The 24260-nt window shown below is 41.0% G+C and overlaps 1 protein-coding gene across 9 annotated transcripts in view; it reads right to left on the bottom strand.

The window, feature by feature from the left end:
• The window catches only part of osbpl8 (oxysterol binding protein-like 8), an 89488-nt gene that overhangs the window by 25124 nt on the left and 40104 nt on the right, over window positions 1-24260 (bottom strand). For 5 of the 9 annotated variants that reach the window (XM_051392331.1, XM_051392328.1, XM_051392329.1 and 2 more), the window contains 2 exons: window positions 19070-19106; window positions 16079-16249 (listed from right to left, as the gene is read on the bottom strand). In XM_051392331.1, the coding sequence (XP_051248291.1) occupies window positions 16079-16249; window positions 19070-19106 (208 nt within the window). Of the gene's footprint in view, window positions 1-6491; window positions 6947-16078; window positions 16250-19069; window positions 19107-24260 lie in introns of those variants that run through there. The other 4 variants (XM_051392334.1, XM_051392336.1, XM_051392337.1 and 1 more) reach the window with 3 other exon arrangements.

The raw sequence follows: 24260 nt of genomic DNA on the forward strand, positions 1-24260 counted from the left end.
AATTATTCATGTAGCATTTCACATTTTTGGCATTTACCTGACACTCCTATCCACAATTACACATTGTAAGTGAGTTGTCTTTTTAATGTGAGGTGGTCCAAAATGTAACCAGAGCTGTTGCACACAACTGTTGCACTGCAGAACACATAATTCTAGTGCAGCCAATTTCACAAAGTTTGGCAGGAAAAAGAATCCAGTCTATTCCAGACCCCTCACACCAATGACTGAAATGACAAATATAAATAACACATAGATATAATAAAAAGAGCAACGGATTGAAGATCAATGAGAATTTCAACAGAAAACAAGCCTATGCAAGATTGCTCAGTGAACATCCACTGGGAGATTTCACGGGATCAATGCAAAATAAGTAATTTAGGAGTCTCTTTTAATTTGAGCTCCTTTTTTAGACTGAATGTGTACGCAGTTTTGTCTCACTGCACAAATTTAAAGTACATCTTTTCAGAACATTCAGTGTGCGAATTGGCTAAATCTACCTGAATGAAAATGAGGGACTGTGTTTGTGTCTCGATGTGTGTGTGTGTATAGCTGAAATTGTAGAAGACTCACACCCCACTGCAGCCTGACTAAAGCATTTGCTTTTAAAAACGAGAGCTGCAGTGATCTCACTCGGCATCAAACATAGATAGGAGAGAGAAAGAGAAATAGAGTGAAGAGACTGAAACAGTGAAGAGACAGAGAGAGGAAGAGCTGTGCGTTGCTGCATTGAATGTCTTTCCACATTAATGTTCTGCCTCACAAAATGAATACAGTCTACAGCATTGAAATATGCTTTTGACTACAGGCAAAATAACAGAGGTGAAAGTACGGGGGGAAATGATGAATGAAAGCAACTCATTCCTATACAAACCACATATTTTAAGAATATCTGATTTATTTGAGCCGGTACCTCTGATGGGGCAAACACAAATATCAAAATAAAATAACCCTCTATGTCAATTTACATTCAATTTCACCTGAAAACATCTCTTTAGAAACATGTTTTGCATTGTGGCGCTTTAAGACATTTAGCACCTCAGCCCTAAAATCACCTCATCTCATCCCAATCATGATTAATGCAACACAGAAGCTGCCGCTCCCACCAAAGGAGCTTATATTCAAACCACACTCTAAAACCAGTTCATTATCTCTTTTCGGAAAGCTCCAAGGCAGTCCCTGGTATGGAGGTGGCTGCTGGTGTCTTAGATTCTTGCCACACCAGGGATTGAGCCATGTTGATTCAAGTCGAGTTTATTTAAAACCCACATTAGTGAAAAACATGACTGATTGAAAGAATGAAGCTGTATAGAACATTATTCTTATACTCTCCTTCAAACCATGATTCAAAAGCCATGTGGAACTCTTTAATGATGGTGCTGTATTTTGTAAAGGAAATGTGAAGGCTACCATGGCAACAGACAGAGAACAACAAATGGAGGGAAAAGCTGTCAGCCCAGTTACTCTTCAGAATACATCAATTTTAGGGAGCAAATTGCCTGAGTGAAACTGACGAAAACTTGCCATGGCAACAGTGACTCTGCTATTTTGCCTCAAAAATAATGAACTAAAAAGATGGCTGGTCCACCAGAGAAAAAGGGAAAATTTCAGTGATACCGATTTTAATTTTATCCAATTATTTGTCTATATCAAACTCTGAATCAATGTAACACAGTATGTAGTCTGTGTAATCCAAGTACAGATATTTGCTGTATAGGCATTGGCACATTAACACCTTCCTTCATTAGCCGTTAGTTCTTGAGCTGTCTTGACTGACATAATTCAGTTCAACAGAATTCAATCAGCTGCACAGACTGAATGGAGGATAAGAGAACACTGCACCAACAACAGCAGGTAAAAGGCAATGTGGTTTCCCAACTGTGAATGGCTCCAGAATTAAGGACAACTATCTGTTTCAAATGTCAAATATGTGACTGTAACCCAGGGCAGCTTGGATAGTTGGGATGCAGGTCAGCATGGTATCAAGGTTTCCCTGAGACTCCACATATAGCAGGTAATAGAGAGCCTTAATACTTAATGAAAACACAATATTGGTGAATGTACCCCAAATCTCAGTACGCCAGCTGATCTTATATTTCACCTGCACGTATCTGTGTGCTGTTGCTACTGTCACTCAATATTTCAAATATCAACCGAAAAAGACACAACTTGCACTAGTGTTTCAAGTATCTCTAGTAATTTACTTCCATAGAGTTGGGGGACTTGGGAGAGACGGATTTGAAAAGAAATGGTCAAAATCAAAGGGCAAGAGGACGAGATGTCCTCAGTAATGTGATCTCCATGTGTAAAATTGGTGAAATTTCCCTTTAAAAGAAAGCTTAAACAAATTAAAACATATAATTGTATTTTTATTATCCCTTTAGGTCCTTCTTTTTCAAAGTAAAGCACACTTCTGTTCTTTGCTAATGTAGTTCATCACTTCCTCTTGGTAATCAAAAACCTATCTTATCTTGCATTATCTTTATGGCTGGAGACACCACTGAATGTTCCAGCATCCAGTATGCCAAGTCATGCTGACCTCAAGATGAGCCGTGATTCCATCTCATTATCGACCACAAGGGTTCAGCTTTTTCCACTCGCTTAGTAGCTTTATAAAGGCCCCGTTTTCAACCTCCAAATTAATTTTCCTTGCAGTTAATCCCTGGCTACAGAGGAAGCAACCGTACACAACACAGCAGGAAGTACCCAGTCAACATGAAAGGGTGCATCCACTCAAATGGTCAGATAGTAATAGTAGACAAATGAAAGATAAAATATTATATGACTTTGGGATTAAGTGAACTTGTTGGTTATCAAAGTAGTTCATAGGGGTATCAAAAAGAGTTTCAAACCGAAGAAGCCTGTCCATGCCCTTGATCATTTTAATCTCCAGGCCTTGTTCCTGGCCTTCAAACCTGTTTCTTATGCATCCTGTCAAGAGTATTGCACAAACAAATACACCACTATAGATAATGTGGTGCCATCTACATTAAAAAGGGGTGTACTCTTATTCTGTCTGCACACCGGCAGCTTGACGAGGGGTGGAAAGGGTGATATTTCAAACAGGATGAGTCTGGATGAGAGTGGGGCATTAGGCAGGTTGCATTACCATGGCTGCTGTTTTGTGTTGGTGTTCTATTTATAGTCCACTGGGGCCTTGTTCATGAGCACTGTCAGACCTGGCCTGTTCCTTGGCCTTTGGTAAAGACTTCAGGCAATGACCTTGTGTCACATCTTTTGATATTTAGAAGAATGTTTAAAGCATAATTTTAAGACAATCATACCAGAAAAAAACAAAAACATTCACATTTATTAAGCTTTTGTCTGATTAATCGATTACTTGTCTATGAAATGTCAAAAAGTAATCAGTTTAGTTGTAGAAGCCGGTGATGTCTTTGTCAATAACTCTTAACATATGGTCAGGTCCTAGCTTATTTCAAACAAGCTGTTGTTCAACCACTTCTCAAAAAACTAATCTTGACCCTTCTTTGCCCCGCAACTTAAGGCCTATTTCCAAGTTACCTTTTATAGTAAAGGTATTAGAAAAAGTTGTTGCTAAGCAGCTTATAATTGTCTGAACAAAACAGTCCTGACAACTGTAGACTTGTGTGTCTTGGTTGAGAGGCTCATGCAGTGGATATCTCTGGATCAGCCTTGGAGCAGTTCTCCTCTTACCTTTTGGACAGGAGTTTTTTAAAGTTACTGTTCATAACCATGCCTCATCAACTGGCACTGTCTTGTGGTGATCCTCAAGGTTCTGTCATGGGTCAGTTTATTTCATGTGGAATATTGCAATTCCCATTTCACCTGCCTTAGCAAGACTTTCCTGGATTGCTTACAAGTGGCCCACAGTACTGCTCCTAAGACCTCCAAAAGGTCATCTTCAAATTTAGATTCCAGTCCAAGACTCCAGTCTTGAAAACCTAGAGGGAGTGGGTCCTCTTCTACAGAGGCCGCCATGTTGAACTGTCTTGTTTCTACAGAAGCCAAGAACAGACGAGCAAAAACTTCCTCGAGATAGGGCCTTTCGCCTTTTTTGTGCTATGCAAGAGTAGGCACAATCATGTCAGCAGACTCTACTGTGGAGCCGATGTGGATGTAAAAAACAGGGAGACCAATGTAAAAAGTAATAGAAAGTAAAAAAAATAACCCAAAGTGAGTAAGTGCAACCCGCCTGCTCCAGCTGTCTCCTGCAGTCTCTCTAAAAGCTGGTGCCTGTTAGTAGAGCATCTAAAATAAGGATGAATGGAGCTGAGGCTGGGAACTGACTATGAGAAAAACAACATGACTCACACAGTGTCTCGCAGCTCAAGTTATTTGGATTGCTGGAGGAGGTGCTAGTTTAGAGGGGAAAGAAGTGGACTTGTGGCCAAAAGGTCACCAGCCTGAATCCCCAGACACGGAAAGGTCTGAGGAGAAAAATGACAATGACGAATAATCTCCCCTCAACAACTGCAACGAAGATGCCCTCGAGCAAGGGCCTTATCTGACTGAGCTGCTCACTGGCAAACAGCAGAGGACTGAGGTTGTACTAGGTTGCATAGGTCTGAATTACTCCATGAAAGTGTGGAAGTGGTTGTGCACAGTCAGCCTTTCCTGGATTAATAAAGGTTAAAAACAGTCTGCGAAGGTGGAAGAGAGAACATCCGCTCTCTCAAAGCTTCCGGGGCTGCCAACTGTCTGCCTCCAGGTTTGTGTCCTTTTCAGCAGGACAAACAAAGGAAAGATCACAGAGGTCGGGATTTTAGAAATGAACACTGAACTGATTAAATCCTAAATGTTCTACGGGATTTGGTGTACTTCTAAAAGCGAGGATTATCACATCACTCTCATAGAGGTATCACTGGAACCTGAGTAAAAACAAGCCGGCTGAGCTGAGGCCCGAGCTGTCTTCATAGATCAGTTTGCACCGGCCTGTTTAAACTAGAACAACCCATAAATGGTTATATGTTGTTCTCCAATTGTGAGGAGATAGAGTCCTTGAAATCACAAACAAATATCTCACAGCTACTGAATGACCAAGCAAAACTCAAAAAGACATATCTACTTTTTATTACAGACAGTATTCTATCAACAGTCTGTTGCCTGACTCAATACATTAAACTTAACTGATACTGCTGTTAAATATCCTGTTATTATTTACATTAGTATGACTTTTAACAAATTATGACTTGCTTTTGGCTTATTGTTGGAAGAATACTTAAATTTAGTTTAACAAAAAAGTACATATATGCACTGTTTGCTCTGACATTTTATGTTTTATTAATTCATCTGCCGTTATAGTCCCCCCTACATCTATGTCCTCCAGGGGGCATTAATTTTTTGGTTCCAAGTAACAATATCAGCACCAGTTTTGTTAGAGCAATATTTTTGTGGGTGGACACACAAAATAGCATATAGAAAGATATAACAATATCTACCTATCACCTGCGGGGCGTGTTAGCCGTTGCTTAGTGCTCCCATCTTTGATTTTTGTACCCCATATATTTCTCTGTGTTGTGATGCCTTTCTAGAATGTGTAACTGCACCTGCCGATGATTCAGCAGGTGTTGAACATGAACGAAAAGTGTGAATCAGTGCTAATGTTAACAAGCTGGGCTAATTAGATTCCACTTTTAATGCAGAAGTTAGCCTAGCTTTCTAGCTTACACTTTCTGAGTGAAAAATAAAACGTGACAGCACCCAATTGTTGGAGTAGTGGAATAGATGTCTTAAATCATGGCACAACACTATGTGGGTTAAAAAGTGGGGGAAACGTCATCTGCATTCATAGAATAAATGATAATGAAGGGCTCCCTTCAGTTGCTCACCCTAGAAGTGAGAAACTGCGACACAGAGGTTTGAAACTTAGACGCTGTTTCCACAAATATGTCTAAAACGATTTTAGAAAAACAGAAACTCATGCAATAGCTGCAGGATTATTATAGTTTATAATTCCTTAGATAAAATGTTAGGACAATTTATGCAGTTACACCAATTTGTCTCTATCAGTAATAAATTGTTATTCTAAATAGAGAATATAACATGGTCATGCATTCAAATAATGCTTTACATTCCTTTGTCTCTGCTAACATGAACAATGTGCTTTTTTTTGCAGAAATCTATGAGTATTGAAAAATGTTAGTCATACCAGCCAACCTGATCTGAACCCAGTCTAAATCCATTCTCTGAAAGCCAACACTGGGAAGACACAAATCAAAGTCCAAACAAGCTGACATTCACGAGAGAGAACTCTGTTCATATTCTCAAAAGAGTAACGTAATGCAAGCTACTGCCAGTCCACAGTGCGTCAGAACAAAACCTAGTAGCCACAGTAGAGACCTATCTGACTTCCTCACAGCCCATCAGTCCAAACACTGAGGTCTGCTCACTTTTTACATCCACTACTACAGAGATACTAGTCAATCACAAGGTAAAACTACAGGGTTTACTAATGGGCCAGCAACACTTCCCAGTATGGAGTCTACAAAATCTCCACACCATCATACACCCACCTGGCAGCGAGATGGGTGACAGCTCATTATAGCCCCCGAAGGAGGCATTGCGGATGAGTTTGCGTCCGTCCGGGTGTGGAGGTCGAAGCGATGCTGTCCCGCCGCACGTTGAGAAACGGCGACGACTCAGGAGGCCCTCCTCCTTCATCATGGGGACGGCGGGAGCTCCCTCGGTGTGTGGGAGGAAGGGGTGGGGGAGTGGTAAGGTAAACTCAAGGGTAGAAGGTCGAGGGGGGTCGGGAGACAGTCCAATCCGTCCCACGCAGCTAGTGAGTCAAGCGAATAAACCGACGAGTAAACACACAACCACACACACACAAACACACACACACACACACACACAAACACAAACAGAGTAGCTCAGATACTAGGCATTAAACCAGTGCAGTATGCTGCTTTCCTCTACGCTTCCTTCAGCCGACTGCTCCCTTCCTCACTCACACACACTCTGGCTCTCTGCTCTGTGAGTGTGTATGAAAGCAGCAGCCTGTAAGTACTTAATAACGAATAAGCTGAGCCCCTCCTACTCCCTATCCTCCGGATGGGTAGGAGAGCTGCATCTTAGCTTGAAAATAGCCCTTATGTTCCACATCTCTTCTTTCTCTTCTGCTCAATGAATTTACATTCAAAAGGGACACTTCACCGCTTTTCAACTACATTTCAATGGATTAGTCATTGGGGTGGCATGTCTATGACGTCTACAATACTTGTTAATATTTTCTAAATATTGCTCCAGGCCAATTTAGTTCCACAATTCACTCTTGTGACAGCAGTGAATGACGGAAGAAACAAAAGGAGGATTTGGTTAAGATAGGTGTCCTTTTTTTCCCTTCTAACAACAGCTAAAGAAATTGAAAACCACATTTTGGACAAAACAGTTTGTATACGCCACAGACAACAGAGGAGAGAACATGCAACAAGCAGAGGAATAAGCTCTGCTATTGATATTTCTGCCCTCAAGCTAGTTGCTAACCCAGTCAGATGGCAGCTAGTGTGGCTGTTGGACGGACTGCTGTGGTAGCAGAGTCACTGGACGTAAATAAAAATAATAGCTGCCAAATGACATTCTGTCCACCACATCTAGTCACTAACCTGGAGAGTTTCACCATTGAATGTTTGTTTTGCCTAATGCTGCCAGTTCTGAGGGTCAATAACTTGATCTTATTGACTCTGACAACAGTATTACATCTTTTTATTAAATCAGAATCCCTTACCTCATTTCTTCAGGTTTGTATACTCCATATATTATCATACATTGTGATGGCATGGTCATGTTAGACCCTTAAACAAACTGATGTATTTAGGGAAGGAGCCTTCGTCAGGGAGTCAAACAGTTTGATGCTGCAATGCGTCAACGACCATGCCATGAAATTGAAGGTATTTTAATTGTTTAAAACAGAGTGCCTTGGAGGTTTCTTGTGATTTTTGTGTCTAGATGTATCCCTATCCAAAGAGCACCTCAAACAAACTCAATCTGAGCCCAGAAACCGCTACTACCCTAACATTTTTACAGGTTTTACATTATATTTGCTTTTCAGGTTAATGGCTTTTTGGTCATTTTTGATAATAAATGGAGCCTTTGGTTAGATGGTTTATCAACAGCTACCTGAATGTTTTGTATTTTGCTAATAAGAAAAAAGATTTGAGATGTGTTTGACACTTACAAGTTGTTAAAAAAGTGGAACCAGACCCAGAATAGAACTGTATGAGAACCCAACCCTATCTAACACTGCAGCAAGGTTTGCTTTGTGTAGGAGGACAAGCTTACAGTCTGGTAAACACAGGCATTTCCCAGGCTGGTGTGGTGTGGGTTTACCACTGTGAAACTCACATGCAATATGTAGTGTATGCTGCTACAGTACATGTAACCCTCTGGTTTAAGCACTGTATAAAGGAGCAGTATGAAACGCTGAGAGGTTCTTGTGTTAAAGGCCTACATAGACCACAAGATGTTGATGGAAATCCACATTAATAGCGATGAAATGTCCCTTTAAGACACTGTATGGGCATGTACTCCCTCTTTCTGATCACACTATTCTCTTCATCACTCAGGTAATACAGCTTGTAAACTGCAACAGCACACACACACACACACACACACGCACACACGCACACACGCACACACAAGCACATGCAACCACAAAACATGAGCTCTATTGAGAACAGAAGGAAGCACTTTATCACACCAGTGCTCAGTTGATTCCACTATATTCCCCAGATGTAAACGAAGAATACCAATTACCTGATACATTATACATATATTTTGCTTTTACAGAGTCTGTGACTGTAAATTGCTTTGCTGGCAGTGACATCTGTGACACTGTTTACTAGAAATGTTATCTCAAGGTTGCAAATCCAGCTGTATTTTCTGTAATAAATTAGGCTCAGAGCAGACAAAAATAAATATATTTTATTAATTTTTCAGACCCCCTTTAGAAATTGCTGTATGTAGCCATGTTATGTAGTTTCTTATTTTAAAAAAGGAAAACTTAAGTTGCAGCGCCGAAAGCCGTGAAAGATAGGTTAAGGTCATCATCAGGATGGTTCATACCAAGTGACAAGACAAGATAATGTGCCTTGAAAAAGGATTCTGCAAGGACACCAGTGGTTACTGTATCTCTGCAGAGTTGAATAGGCTTGGCATTGGGCCTTATCTTTGTATCCCAATCTGCCAGGCACATTGTCTGCCGTTGATCCTTCCACAGTCCACTAGCATCTTCCTTTCAGCAGACCAGTCCTTTTTTACTCTACTTTAGCCCTTGAAATGTTATCATTCTGCTTGCATCATACCAAACCTTGCTATCAACTGTACATGGAGACATTTCATCCACGATAGCTTGGAGAGGTAAACAGTGCAATCTTGTCCAAAACAACTGTCCCTGAGCCAACTGATGAATCCTGCCTGCCTGACTTAAATGTGCTTTAATTAACACAGGTAATTAGGATGCTCTAGATGTTTAATTCAGATCCCAGACCTAATTAACCTGCTTGCAGAGGAAAAGTCCATTTCTGCTGGTTGGGTGGCATTTGGGAGGCATTTGAGAAACATTTGCTAAGTATAGTCATCATCTATTTCCAGTAAAGTTTGGATTGACTCTTGTTAATGAGTACTGATTCTGGCAAATCCTAACCTCACCACATTCACTGACTGAACAAATGGAGCTAATCCATAGTCAAGCATGGCTTTAAACTACTGGAAACATTCTGTCCACTCTCAATCTGTCATTCATTCCTGCATTTAGCCTTCCTACGAACACAGCTTTAGCCTTCTGCATTCCTGGTAACTATTATTTTTGATTTTGTTTAAAAAAGGTACAAATAAAACCTTATATCCACTCAGATGACACATTTTGTTGTTTTTTTCCACTCCTCTCTAAGAAGCATTCCTGTTACAGGGACACGCAGAACCATGAAGCGTACAAATGTGACATTGTTTGATTATCAGCTCTTTGGCTTGACCGGCCGGATGGAGTTACTCGTGCACCACGTCTTGCCTGCTCCAGTACTTTATGTCTCATGTGTATCAGGTGAGCTGGTGTCAGGTATAGGGAGTGCTGCCGTGCCAAACGGGCCAGTACAGGGAGTGAGTGAGGATCTAGGATATAGAGGCCCTGTGGAGCAGTAACCCAACACAGGCGTTGATTCCCAAAGTTACTGCTAGATTTGCATCCCCAAGGATTACCTGATTTCAGACAAAGTATTGTGCCTAGTTTTATTAGCCATGCTAGCAGCTCTAGACGTGGCAGTGTCACCACTGTGGCCTGAATATGAAATATCTCAACTAATTGATGGATTGCCATGAAATTTGGTACTCACTTTTCCTCTTCCTTTTTGAGGGAAATGTCTTGACTTTTGTGATTCTCTGACTTTTCTTATAGCGCCATCATTAGGTTAGCATGTTACCAAGCTCAACTAAGATGGTGAACATGGCAAACATTATACCTGGTATCTTAAACATCAAGATATTAGCAGGATGAGGATGTTGCCATGCTGTAGACTCCTGGTCTTATTCTATAGACTAAATAATCAAATGAAAAAATTTTAGCATTGTTATTGTAAGCATGTTAGCATGCTGATGTTGGCATTTAGCCCAAAGCATTGCTGTGCTTAAGTACAGTCTCACAGACCTGCTAGCATTGCTGCAGACTCTCAGTCTTATTTATCTATTAGACTTGCTATTACTTAAATAAAATACAGCAAGTTTCCGCAAACCAAATGTGAAGTCTCTTAAAAAAAGACACCATCAGATGCAGTGTGACTGTTGAAGCTTTCTGGGCTGATAATCTGTATTGTTATTTTCCGCTGATATCAGCAAGAAACCTTTCTGTCATAATAACACTGATGGGAACACAAAGGGCACACCATCAGAAGACAATAATTTTATAGTCATAATAAAATGTATAGTGAATAGAATCTTTTTAACAGAAAAGTGAAGCTCAAAGAAATAAAGCCTAAAAAGTCACATGAAAAACATATGACTAAACTGCAGACGAACTATGACACAGTAACCCACAAGCTGAAATACATCTGATGCCATGCAGTGCAAGTGATACATACACTGCAGACAGTAGGTCACATGCAGACAGACACTTCTAGTCTTACATAAAGGCTGCAAGGAGACCCTGTAATTCTGGGATTAGCTTTGCGACAAAGAGGCCCTTTGAACACTGGCATACAGGCATCTTCTGCTGTATTCTTCTCCATCTTGTCTCACAAGGAACAGAATCAAGGGTCTTCCTTCTGTCCACATGATCATTTTGCTTAGAAAAAAAGCCATTTTATGTTGGTGTGATCTTCATTCTATCCTCATGAGAGGCCCACTTAGACAACGCACCCATACGAAAGCACAATACTGAAAGCCACGCGACAGCACAGATTAGTTATCTTCACAAGAGGGTGGGGGGTTTCATGTGAGGACTTACAACTAAGACAACAGAGCTCTAGCTGAAACACTACCTTGTCAGCTGGTACTATTTCATACAGTACCTTGCGTTCCTTCAGGCTAAAACTGAAGTATCCCAAGGTCAAGTGTTGACAGGACTCTAATCGCCCAAATCATGCTAAAATCCCTCCCGCTTTAGATCCAGGTTCTGTCGGTCCGGGCAAGCCTTCGGCCGGCCGAGCAGAGCTCGGCCCCAGAGGCCGAGATATTCTCCATCATCTTGGTCCTGTCCTCCTTTACTTCCACAGACTCTTTGCTATCTACGGTACATATCTTCGCTGTCAAGCCTCGTCCCTCTTAGCGCTCAGGCCTCCCGGGGCACAGCCATTCATTGGATGAGAGCGTGGGCGGAAGAAGGAACTCTGGATTGGCAGTGGCTGGGGCGCAGATAAGACCAGCCCCCTCCATGTTGTTAACCCGTCTGACAGAGCATAATCCCTGAGGCTGAGCTTAAATCCATGCTGACCCCACCTGCTCTCTCGCTCTAGCACTCCCTTGCTTTCCAACTCTTTCCTCCGTTCAACTCACTTCTCTTCAATTTATATATTCTCTCCTCTTCTCTCCTATCTTCATTACATCTTCCTCTCCCCCTGCCTCACTCTCATTCCCAACCCCTCTCTCACTCTCCAGTAAGGGCAGATTTTTCTGTTTACCTGGAAAGAGGACAGCAAGTCAGTGAAAGGCGGTTAAAGTGAGAGCAGCTTCAAAGCCGATTGAAGAAGTCTTGTCAAACAACCTGCTGGGTTTATTTTTGTTCTCAGTGAGTCATAAAGAAAAGAAGGCTCACTTGGCAGCCAGACCACAGACACCAGGGTTTGTCTGTGCGTATTAGATGATGCAACAAAACTCAGATTATACTAAATGATCCAAACAACATTATGAAAGAAGTCGGAATAAACTAATAATACACAGTGTTTTACTATAAATAACAGTTTAACTACCCTCTATTAGAATCTGATTAATAAAGTTCTTTTCAGACTGATGATATATGATTGATATCAAAACTCAAGCTTATGAGGAAAAATATATTACTTATTACTTGCGAAACACTAAAAGCTCAATAATTATTTGATGAGCAAATCAATAGTAATTAGAGATGGAAAAATCAGTTTGACTAGCTTTCCAGCGTGTTGCATCACAACCCAACACGCCCCAGTATTCATAATTGAGTTCTATGAAAAAACCTGACAATGATGATGTCAGGGCCTTGTTTGGAGAGGATACAAGGAGGATTTGATTATTAATCAAACCCCATGTAAACAAGGGTTTCAGAGAGTGAGCACTTGTGTATAAACATAGCAAACTGGTCAGTCAGAGGCAAGGCTCTTCACTCCTGTGGTACAATCAAATGTACTTATGTTCCAGAGTTATGTTACTAAGCATCACTAAATTACTAAAATGAACTATGGAAAATAACTAGGAAAAGCTTCATGATCACTCTTCACACCTAACCTGTGAATTTTCACAGAACTCCTACAATCTTTTTCTCAATTCAGAAATAACTATGTCAATGTCAACACTCATCGCCTTGTGACTCTGGAGTCTGTGAAACATACAGATGAACCCTACATTAAACATCTCACTCATGCGTTACTGCAGACAAACATGACTGGATCCAAGCAAGACCAAGGGCTAGCTGAAGAAAAATCAGTTGCCATGGATACCCATTTTGGCCTGCAGGGAGTCCAGGGTCAGAAAATGCATGCTGTTTTACTGACTCTGGCTTCGCAGATGCAGTTATGGTTAGAAGGTGATGCTGGACAGATGGGTTTGCTGCTGCAAACTTACAAGCATACAGAACATACTCTCAGGAAATTATTTGCCAAGCAGTAAAGATTTTTTTCATGCCATTACACTCACATGGTTCAACTGGACAAAACAGTGCAGACAAAGGCATTATTCGACTACTAAATCTGTGTACAGTGCATGATGACAAGTTTCTTGATAAACACATATAAAGTACTACATATACATAATCAGAAGTCTGATACACTATATGCCTGGAAGCTGGGTAACTGTTGAGCAGAACAAGCTTTTATTTATTGTGTGTAATGATTGTATCCATTTCTATGTTATGCTTACTCCCTCTTGTGGTAGAAAGTGTGCTTACAGCCCTTTTAAAATTAGAAAAAACACAGCCGTTACCTCAAATGTATTCATGTAAACTGACTCAACTTGTTGTGATGATAAATCACAGAATAAGAGAGTAACCCAAATGTGTCCAAAGTTCAGCAAGCTCTGAAGTCATCAAATCCAGCAGCAAAGACATGCACTCACAGCTTCACATCCATCTTTCACATGTGACCTGTTCATACTCCCAGACTATGACACTGGTGGGAACTGCAACCAGCCAACAGCAGGCCCGACTCATTTAGTCTAATCTACTTGCTAAAACTAGAGGGGGGCTTTTAAGCTACTATAGCTCGTGCAAAAGAAGCTTCTTGCCCTACCCATGACAGCAATCTGTGCTTTCTATTATCTCTATTCTTGCAGTGCTGTCATTAAACAAAACGGCAGTTCACTAACTACAGCGGAGAATCCACAAGAGGGCACTGTAACATAAGAACAAGGAACAAGCAGTATGAGGGCTGATGTAAGAGCCCAGCCAAATCTACCCTTGAGCGTATTTCTCCATAGTTATAGCCTCCGTTTGATTTGTTTCTAATCTGCAGTCTGGAGAGCTCCAGCAGTATCATTAGACCACAATGAGTCAATTAAACAAAATGAGATGATTTCCAACCATACAGCCAGACCCGATGACCCCTTGTAATGACAGAGCTAAAAGGTTGAGAGTAATAGGCTTTTATAGAACATCAAGAGTGTGAGAATCAGCTGGATAATTTTCACTTCCCAACACAAAGTGACTTACTCCATATAATGTAAGACATTTAATATCACAGAATCACAAAATGAGCACAAAATGACATGATATAAACCTGATCAACCTGCAGGCTTATGGCTGTGCATGGGTGCACAGGCAGGCTGAGTGAGAACCACTCATCAAGTAGGTATGAGTCATTGTTTCTCCACCAGGACTGTCTGGGAAAGGTAAAGGCTAAACAAAAAAAACAGACATCTGTCCTGGGGCTAGAAATGTCCAATGTCACCAGTACGCTTTCGAGTGTTATCTTTAATCGAGAACAACATAAACCAAAGAAAAGAACGGGAAATGAAGCAAGATTATAAGAGGTACAGAATATGGTAGGTCTGTTCAGTGGTGCATACAGTGAGTAAGTATGACTGTAAATGTGTGTCTGGCTCTTTGGTAAAGTGTGTTTACATTTCAGGCATGTAGCTATCGTTCTTATCTGGAGCGTCGTACATTCAGTGAGCAGGTGGGAGTTTTAGTGGCTTGCACATGCTCGCCGACATACGTGGCTGCTGTTGCTGCACCCTACATTCATCCAGTCTGTGACCTTTCTGTTATGAGACAGCCGCTCTGACCATTCAAAAAACCAATTAATATTCAGTGTTTTATCACGACAAAGGCTGCAGAGGAACTGGAGTTCTGCCTCATCACGTAGAACTAGTATGACCAGAAAATGTGAGGGGATTCGTAAAAACAAGGTCACTGGAGAGCACCAAGAACTTGAATCCCAGGCAAATCTGTCATGTAAGAAATTGCAAGATGAGAGCAGGATTACTCTCTGAATTACTCATTCTATATATATCATTCTTTTCAACTTTTGCTTAACAGTGGCAACTGGCACCTAGTGGCAATCACCGTATGAGAGAATAGTAAATGTTAAAATGTAGCTATAAAGTAGCACAAGAAGAGTCATACTCAACTAAGTGACCCTATAACCAACTTGCTAACATTAGCCTCCATCAGTTACTGCTCATACCAGACCAAGTAAGACTGTAGCAACAGATCAGCTGACCCTGCTGAACTGAGCTAGAGTGTATTTTATTATGTATGAGTTCAACCTTTTATTTGTAAGAGGATGACTGAAATTTCTTATTTCAGTTAAAACATGTTCTCAGTTTAATGTGAAGCATCTGCAGGAGTTCATTTACACAGAAAGACAGGCAGAACCTATTAACATTGTGAGTTAGAAAAGTATTTCGGTTACAAAGCGAAAGCCAGTGTTGAGTACGGTATGACTATTTTATGTATAGTATGTACTGCAGGTAAAAAATGCTGTGGCAATGTACATTACGCTCTATTTACTATAACAACAGGTAAACAAGGAAGGAAGGAAGTACTGAGTTTGCATAAACAGTGAACAACTGAAAATTAACAAGGCAAATGGGCAGGGAGACAGAGAGACTTATTACTAAAATATGGTAAAATATACGTACAAAACAGGGAAATTAGAACTACAGCGCTGGTTTTCTTTGAAGTTGAAGTCAATTTGTTAATTTACATCAAATTGTTTCTGCAATACTTTTAAATATGTAGCTTCCATCTTCCTGAACCTGAATGGGTTATGATCGCGGGTCATAAAATGCAGAGTTTACGAGGTAATTTATTTATTTTACGACATCATAGTATAGTACATGCCCTGTCTAAAAAAAAAAAAGTGTGTAAGAGTGTAAGGTTTGAGTGTATTTTCATCTACAGATAATCCATGGAGCTCAGTGGAATACTGTACACGCCAAACGAAGAACTATAATATAAGTGCAAAGGAAGTCTGTATCTTACCGTGGCTGTAGCTGACCCCCGGGCTGAGGGAAGAGGGGGTGGCGATGTGCTCCCTGCTGGGGGTTTGGAGGCCTGCCTCCTTCTCCCTCTCCTTGTCCCGCTCCTTCACCTGGCGCTGGCTCATCCTGCCTGGGGTCAGAAGGATGGTGTCATCACTGCACACTACGCCAGCTACAGAGAGACAGAGGAAGAGGAAGGTGAGAGATGAAAAGGAAGGACATGATGAGAGACATGTTGCCATCTTACTTCAGATCAGAAATCATCTACAGACAGCCCTCTTGTGGAACATCTGCTGGGTGCAGCCTTCAGTTTCATAACACATTTTGATAACTTATATAATATTTGTTTTCATCCAGGTCTCATGATTGGAAAAAGAGGCTTACATGAGTGCTGATAACCTTAATATGTGCCCTTGTCCCTTATCACTCCACCTTGTTTACCTGCTGCTAATGAAGCATGTTATTCCCAGCCAATGGGAGCACACTTTGGTTGGCAGAGGACCAAAATAAATATATGAAATTAAAACATGAGTTGTTTTTTTTGAACGGGACACTGATTTTGTTATTGGGTTGTTCCTGATTTAATCCCAGTTAAATAATAATTGGAGTATGAAAACCTGAGTTGAGAGGAGATTTAGGAACTATTTTTGACACTGAACTTCTTGAGTTTATCAAGTTGATACACGTTTAGAACATAAAACATGAAATTAGATATTGTGTGGGTCTAATACAGTACCAGTCTGCTCTAGCCAAAATATCACTTCAATCTATTGGCTTTTTTTATCTTATGATTTCTTCTGATTGGGGAGCAAATTAGGTAGCCGGTATGAGTTTGGAGTCCCTCTTAAGGTGATTAGTTGGCAACAACTGCCTCCCCACATTCCTCACATTCTGAAGGTGACCCTGAACATTTCTGTCATTGTTTCTATCCTTACAGTGGCTCCACTGATCTGTTGGGCTTCAAATGCACTCGTCAGTGCTACACATTCTTTTCATTCTTATTAACTAGAGCCTCTTCCTCAAACCTGCCCATGGAAAACTACTGAAATCTTTTTCAAAAAATAAATGCACTGGTATTGAACTGCCTTCAAGACAAGATATCTAGCAGATCTAACGTTCCCATCCTTTTTTGTCTCAAGGACTCATCGACACAACCTGTTACAGTATGTTCCAAATGTTTTTAGTTAAAATCATATTGAAGTGGATGTTTTTTATTATTATTATTATTATTCATACATACACCTGATTTTAGAAGAATAATGTTTTCAAACGAGATATTATGATCCCAGACTTTATAATGTTTAGGCTTGGTCTATTTTTTTCAGTGGCTTTGGGAGTGTGGAGTGGCAGAAGCTTACTTCTGGCTAACCAATTCATGCTCACTAGCTAATTAGTTTTCACACACTCCAATGTGTTATGCTCAGTTGGTACAATTGACTCTGGTTGACAGCCTGTCCTTTCCAGTTGGTTTATCGTGGCAGTTAACTTGTTATTGTCACAATAAATATGTAAAAGGTCAGTATGACATAGCTTCAACTTTTTGTGTTCATCTTCTTTCTTTTCTAACAAAACTATACATAATAATAATAATCACCAGTGCTGTACTATAAACGGCTGTATGCCTATTATTTATGTATTCCTATAGAATATAATCATACATGTCTGGTCTTTGTCAAAATACCAGCCATCGGCAGCCCTGCTCTCAAAACATCTACCATTTAAAAACCCATATCGGTCAACCACTAATAAATAGATCTGCAATTCTTAAAAAGTCATTTAAATTGTAAGTTCTATTAAAACTTCAGTAGGGGGTGTGATCGTTGTTTTAATGTAAAAACATTAGTGAGCTTTAAAACCAGGGCTGCACAAAGTGGGGGCTGTGGGCCAAAGCTGACCCTCCATACGGTTTTTTTCGGCCTACCAGATGCTTCCAGAGAAAGAAATAATTCATTAAAACAAATTATAACATAAATAACTGTTTATGCTGTTCTTTTTTGTGAGGCAAAAATGCTCTTTAAAAGGATCCCTAATCATGACTTAATCCGAGCATGGTGTTTAGAGTGACAATTTGCACAGGAAGTCAGTCAATTAATCATTTTGCATCTTAACAATACAATACACCATCACGTTTCAGTTTTGGCCCTCCAACAAAGTCTGGGCAGCCCTGCTCTAAACCCTCCAAATTACAGGACAGGTTGTAGGTTAGTTATGCACACTGGTATGCACACATACACACACACACACACACACACACACACACACACATATGGTCAGAAAGATACTATATAATCCAGATCATAATCTAGTGATGTCATCACCTGTCTACCCTATCAGACAGCGGTGTTGAGGTATGGGTACTCCACATACACATGCTGACACGCTTTCCCATCAGACACCACACAGGTGACGGTAGCAAAGAGAACAGCAGTTGCTAAAGAGCCACAGAGACATAAAAACACACATCTAGTCACATATACTGTACGTGGTGACACGCCTCCAAAAATACACTGCTAACTGACACATAAAGGTTTCAATCTGCAGAATAACAGTCAGACACCAGATAGTAAAAACACTCAAGAGAATGTACTAGGGTTTTTTTTAACAAGGCAGGGATGCTATGGACAGAAAGCCTATACAATTTTAAAAATCTCTGAGTGCAAAGGAAGCCCCAAGAATAATGAATGTCAAAGAGACTTTATGCAAATTCTGCTCCATGACAAACTGCCGTTAATGGTTTATTAATGAGGGTGGACTTTTGCTGGATAAATGAAGGTGCTGGCAGAGCAATTCAAATAACTATTAGGAACCTGAGAGCAGTTTAAGTACACAATACCATGGAAAAATAAACATTTAAAGGAACATTTGTCTGAGAAGATGGGTGCATTACTATTAAGCTTTTTGCCCTACTCAAAACACACACACACACACACACACACACACACACACCCTTATGGTCCATCTACCCCTAAATACCATAAGGTCACTGGCTTACCGGAGGTGGCATGGTGCTCTCTCAACTCTGCATGGTGCTAGCAGGGGAAAAAGGGTGGAGACAGAAAAAGAAAAGTACAAGAGGGAGGGAAAAAAAGTGGGGGAACACAGAGGGTGAGAGGGATTTGAAAAAAGTGTGTCAGAGATTTTGGATAAAGATTAAAGGAGGGGAAGGGAAGAGGGGTGTCCATCATGTGTTGTTGACCAGATGTTGGCAGTGGTTGGTTTGCGTGCAGCAGGATGGGCGATAGTGGGCCGCGTCAGCAACAGCAGCAGCAGCAGCAGCAGGAGAAGCCGCAGCCACACAGGACGACAACGAACAAAATAAAAAAAAGAGGAGACAAGAGACAGAAAAAAAAGAAAAAAAAAACAGACATTAGTTTAACCAAAATGTTAACGGAGGACACAACTTGACACATAACTGGGGGCAATGGCGGGGATAAGATGGGGGATTGGGTAATGCAGAAGGTTGAATGAACTGACATTACCACACTACACACATATGCTCACACACACACATGCTCACACACACACACACACACACACACACACACACACACACACACACACACACACACACACACACACACACACACACTTGAACTAGTATACAAGACCAAATGCTTATATTTTGACTGACACGAAAATTCCTGTTGCATCCATCCATAACAACTGAAGCAACACTGAAATATCTTTACTGTCATCCTTTTACTGTCTCTCATTATGAGATGGAAACTGTATCACCAGATTAAAATATAGGCCTCTTTAGTGTTAAATTAAAAAGGGTTGTATAATGAAATGTTAATATGCTAATATTTACGGTGGCAGGTTTAATATTTACCATTATTAACATTTTAGTTTCGCGTTTTAGCATGGCAACTTGCTAACTAAACACAAAATGTCATACCGTTGAGGCTGACGGGAATTAAATGTCATTAGTTACGTGGCTATGAAATAAAGCGATCACAAGTCTTCTATCTTTTGACCACCTTCAAAATGTGGTTGTCTTTTCAACATAGCACGTAGCATATCTAAGTACAGGAAAAGAGGAAGCTGACCGAGGTTCAGACCGAGGCTTGCTCAACTATTTTTGGAGCACAGAGCAAAAAGGGGCTTAGGAAGGGTTAATTCATCCTGAGGCGGGCATGAATGTGTGCACAACATTTAATTACAATCCATTCAACAGGTGCTCAGACATTTAATTAAAAAACACAAATGTCAACTTCATGGTGACACTATGCAAGTCAAGGCATCACCAGAGTTGTAGGATAAATCATCTGGGAACCACTAATGTCCTTACAAATTGTTATGCCAATTCATCATGACAGAGACACAGCATTTTACAGTCCAACCCAGCAGCAACAGGAGCGCTCATTGGCCAGATGTTGACCTCCGGCCCCACACACAATTCCCTCCACCTGCTCCTGTGCACAGCAGAGGGCAGAAGCACTTAACAGCTGGCCAAAGAAGAATCCAATCAGGCAACACATCTGCAAGCAATACACAAGCAGCAGCTAAGCAGTAACCACACTGGTTAGGTTCAGTCACATGCACAATCATCTCTCAGACACACAAAATGTCAACAGTAAGGCAGAATTTACGTACTCTCTCCATCCTCAGGAAGACATTTGACTCTCATAAAAGGTTTACATGGAACTGCTCATTTAACAAGATCCTGACTGACACATGGCCGTGCAATCCGTACGGCTGCCGCGGATTGCACGGCCAACGGACGTCACAGCCATACCTAGAACAACGTCGGATTGCCCTAATCTCCAGTCAGACGAAAACACAACCACAGGCGGCTCAGAAAGTAGAAAGACAAAGAAAACAATGCTGCCGATTGGGTATTGCTCGTTTAATCAGGAAGGGGAAATCAAATCGCTACATTCTGATTGGTTAGAAACCTCAGAGCCACCGTCTGAGAGGATAGATAACATGAAGAGCTGCTTACAATAATAAGGCGAACGGATTAGGAAACTGTCACTGAGCGTTAGAGGTCGATTAACAAGGCTTTGTGGAGAGGCATCAAGTTTTCTAATTTAATCTTGGCTCTGTTCATTTTCTCACAGTGGGAAAGCACAGTCAGACTTCAACCACTCCCTTTGGGTTGCAAAACACTGACCTACACTGACAGGGGCCTGGAGGTTTGAGGGGTTTGTGACTGGAAGAGGAAGACCAGAGGGATTCCTAGATGGTCTGATTCCAAAACAAGACGTCTTGTCTCGTTTATATTCTCCGTTTGACAAACTCATGGCAACTGTCGCCATTGTCGACTGACAGACTGACGCGTGAACCCGCCGTGGATGCTCTTCGTAAAAGCCTCACCTGATGATTAGAGTTGATTAATGCAGATGAGTGCGTGGGGGTCGGGAGGAGGCTGACAGAGAGACAAAGTGAAGGGCTATGAATAATCTCAAAGTGTCACTGATAAAAAATATAAATTGTGACAGGCAGTCTGAGAAGAGTTTTATTGGTACAGGGTAATGAGTGGCACAGTTGGATCACTACATGTGGCAGGCCTATATTAGCATTTGAAAAGCTTTCTTGACAATAAATTGACAATCAAGCTGTAGAGGCTGGTGGGTGACTCGACTGTGGGAGTGGAGGGGTAGACCAATCAAAGGGGTCCTTTCTGGTTTGACTCATTCAGCACTTGCAGACATGTCCAGGAAACCGTATACTTTATGCTTTATAAAACCTACAGTGCACCTAGATAAGTACAGTTTCTTTTCAACCAGGAGGCATTGTACAATGTAAATGTACTCACAATGGCAGGGCATGTTCTTTGATATAAATCCACTCCCATCCACCCCAACTGGTCATTTCACAAAGACAGTAACTAACTGAGTGAATGTAAAGGTGGTTACAGGTGTGATCTCTTGATATCTGCAGACTCTATATTAAAGGACTCAGAACAGGGTCGGGGGCCAAAAATAAACTTGATCGGGTCATCCCTAGCAAATACAAACGTTTTATTACAGTGCTTCCTCTATGTTGATCTTGGAGCGGCGGCCCACCGCTGTTAAATTTCTGCCGCCACGGTATCAGAAATGGGGCAGACACACATTGTAGTCACGGTTGCCTTTTAAATGATCGTGCCGACATAATGCACCCCCATTGGCTGCCGCTCACATTGCAATTTAACAACAAGTAGAAATATTCAGAGGTTATTGGGGCTGTCCAGTTTAACGCCACATACTGTTGTGTTGATGTAGCTTATTGTCAAAACGTTTGCTTTCTTCCAAGTCGACTATTAAACTAACAGCTCCAACAAAAGCCCGGTGGGTCCATTTTAATTGGACAACGTTCAACTTGTCAGTTCTCAGCTTAACGCCCTGATATCAAACATCTGGAAACATTAAAACGTTAAATATATTTGTTTGTGTCGCAGCGAAGTGTCACTTCTGTTTCATACGTAAAACGTTTACCGGCGTGACGGTAAACGTTTCTGCTAAGAAAAATTCTAGAGGAAACACTGTATTAAGTTGAATTTTTAGTTCAGACCAATTTAGTCTCGTGACCTGAGTTGATGATTCAGTGTTCTCTAAACTTACTGTACTTTAAGCATACATCATGGAAACTTGCCATGTGTCTTTTAAACAAGCTATGTCCTGATTGTTTACTCCGACAGTAAACGAAACCAATGCTAACCATGATGAAGAGTCCAATTCAGTCCCGACTCCAATGCAATTTTACAAATGTACTGTATTGTCTCGGCACTAACTCTGGTACAGCAGGAGCAGTCAAAGCTGTGAGCTGAATGAAGAACTGACTGCAACTGGAAAACAAATCCTCCTTGGTGTGACTAAACAATTATTTTTCATTGAAGCAGATGTATTAAAGCTACATTTTATTCACTCACTACATTAAAATGTTAAGACAATATCACCATTAACCTCAATATTCATAGTCATTTAAAGGGCTCTTTGTGAGCTGTGACTGCTAAAGTAATACACACACACACACACACACACACACACACACACACACACACACACACACACACACACACACACACACACACACACACACACACACACACACACACACACACACACACACACACACACACACACACACACACACACACAGTATGTCGGATTACAGACACTGGGAAAGATGACAGCTGAGAATCGTGCTGTTGGTTTTAACAAAATCAATCCACATCTACCTTTATGGGCTGACTAATACAACCACATTGTTTTTTTAGACCTACAGTTTTAGGGCCTGTGGGTAGCATGAGTCAGTTTTCATAAACCAAAAAGCAGATCTTTGATAAACTGGAAGAGTTGAGCAATCAATGGCAACAGGATGTTAGCGAACATGATCACAGATATGAATGTATGATGGTCAGGTTGACAAATACAGAAAAAAAGGCTGGACATGGCAGGTATTGCTGCAATACAGGATGGCGAGCAACCCTAGGACGCTGTGTTTGATTAGGGCAAAGTCAGAGGACATGAGTCAAAGCAAAGGGACTCACAATGACTGCTCACACATTAAGGTCCCAAAGTAGTCTGTTCTACCATGAAGGACAAAACATACCAGACATATGATTTAAGGCCCATAGTTCGACCTTCACTGCAGATGTATTCACATAGGCTTGCAATTATTGCATCGCCTCTCTACCTCAGAACAGAGTATTTGGTTTGAGCAACTCAGAGGTGAGAATGAGTGAAAGTGTATATCATTGCAATGCATGTCAGACAACCTTCCCTGGATTAACAAGGTAAAGTAAAAACAGACCACTGCCATCATCTCAAGGTGTAGTGTGGTTCCACAGTTCTCCTTCAGGGGGAAGAACAGAAAAAGCTATATTTTAAGACAAGGTGACATTTCTGACTGTCTGAGTTTTGGGGGATTTTTGTCTGCCTTTTATCTGGCTTTCAGACCGAAGCCAACAGCCTGCTGTGTGGATGAGAAGACAAGGACAATGGAGGAGCTCTGAACTAAAACTGTAATATTTCAAGTTCTGTCTGAGCCGGAGAAATGAAGCAAAGGCAGAGAGGTGAATAATGGTCCAAAACCATTTTGTGGGCCACTTAAGAGATTTGTTTTTTTGTTTTTTTTAACCTACACTAATCATTTTTTATAGCCATTTTGTTCTGGCTTTTCTTCTGTATGCCACCTTGAAAATAATTGGTGACATAAGGACTGCTCACAGGGCTGGTTAGTAAATAACTGTAGCC

The sequence above is a fragment of the Dicentrarchus labrax genome, unplaced genomic scaffold (assembly GCF_905237075.1).
Source record: "Dicentrarchus labrax unplaced genomic scaffold, dlabrax2021, whole genome shotgun sequence".
NCBI classification, from domain to species: Eukaryota; Metazoa; Chordata; class Actinopteri; family Moronidae; genus Dicentrarchus; species Dicentrarchus labrax.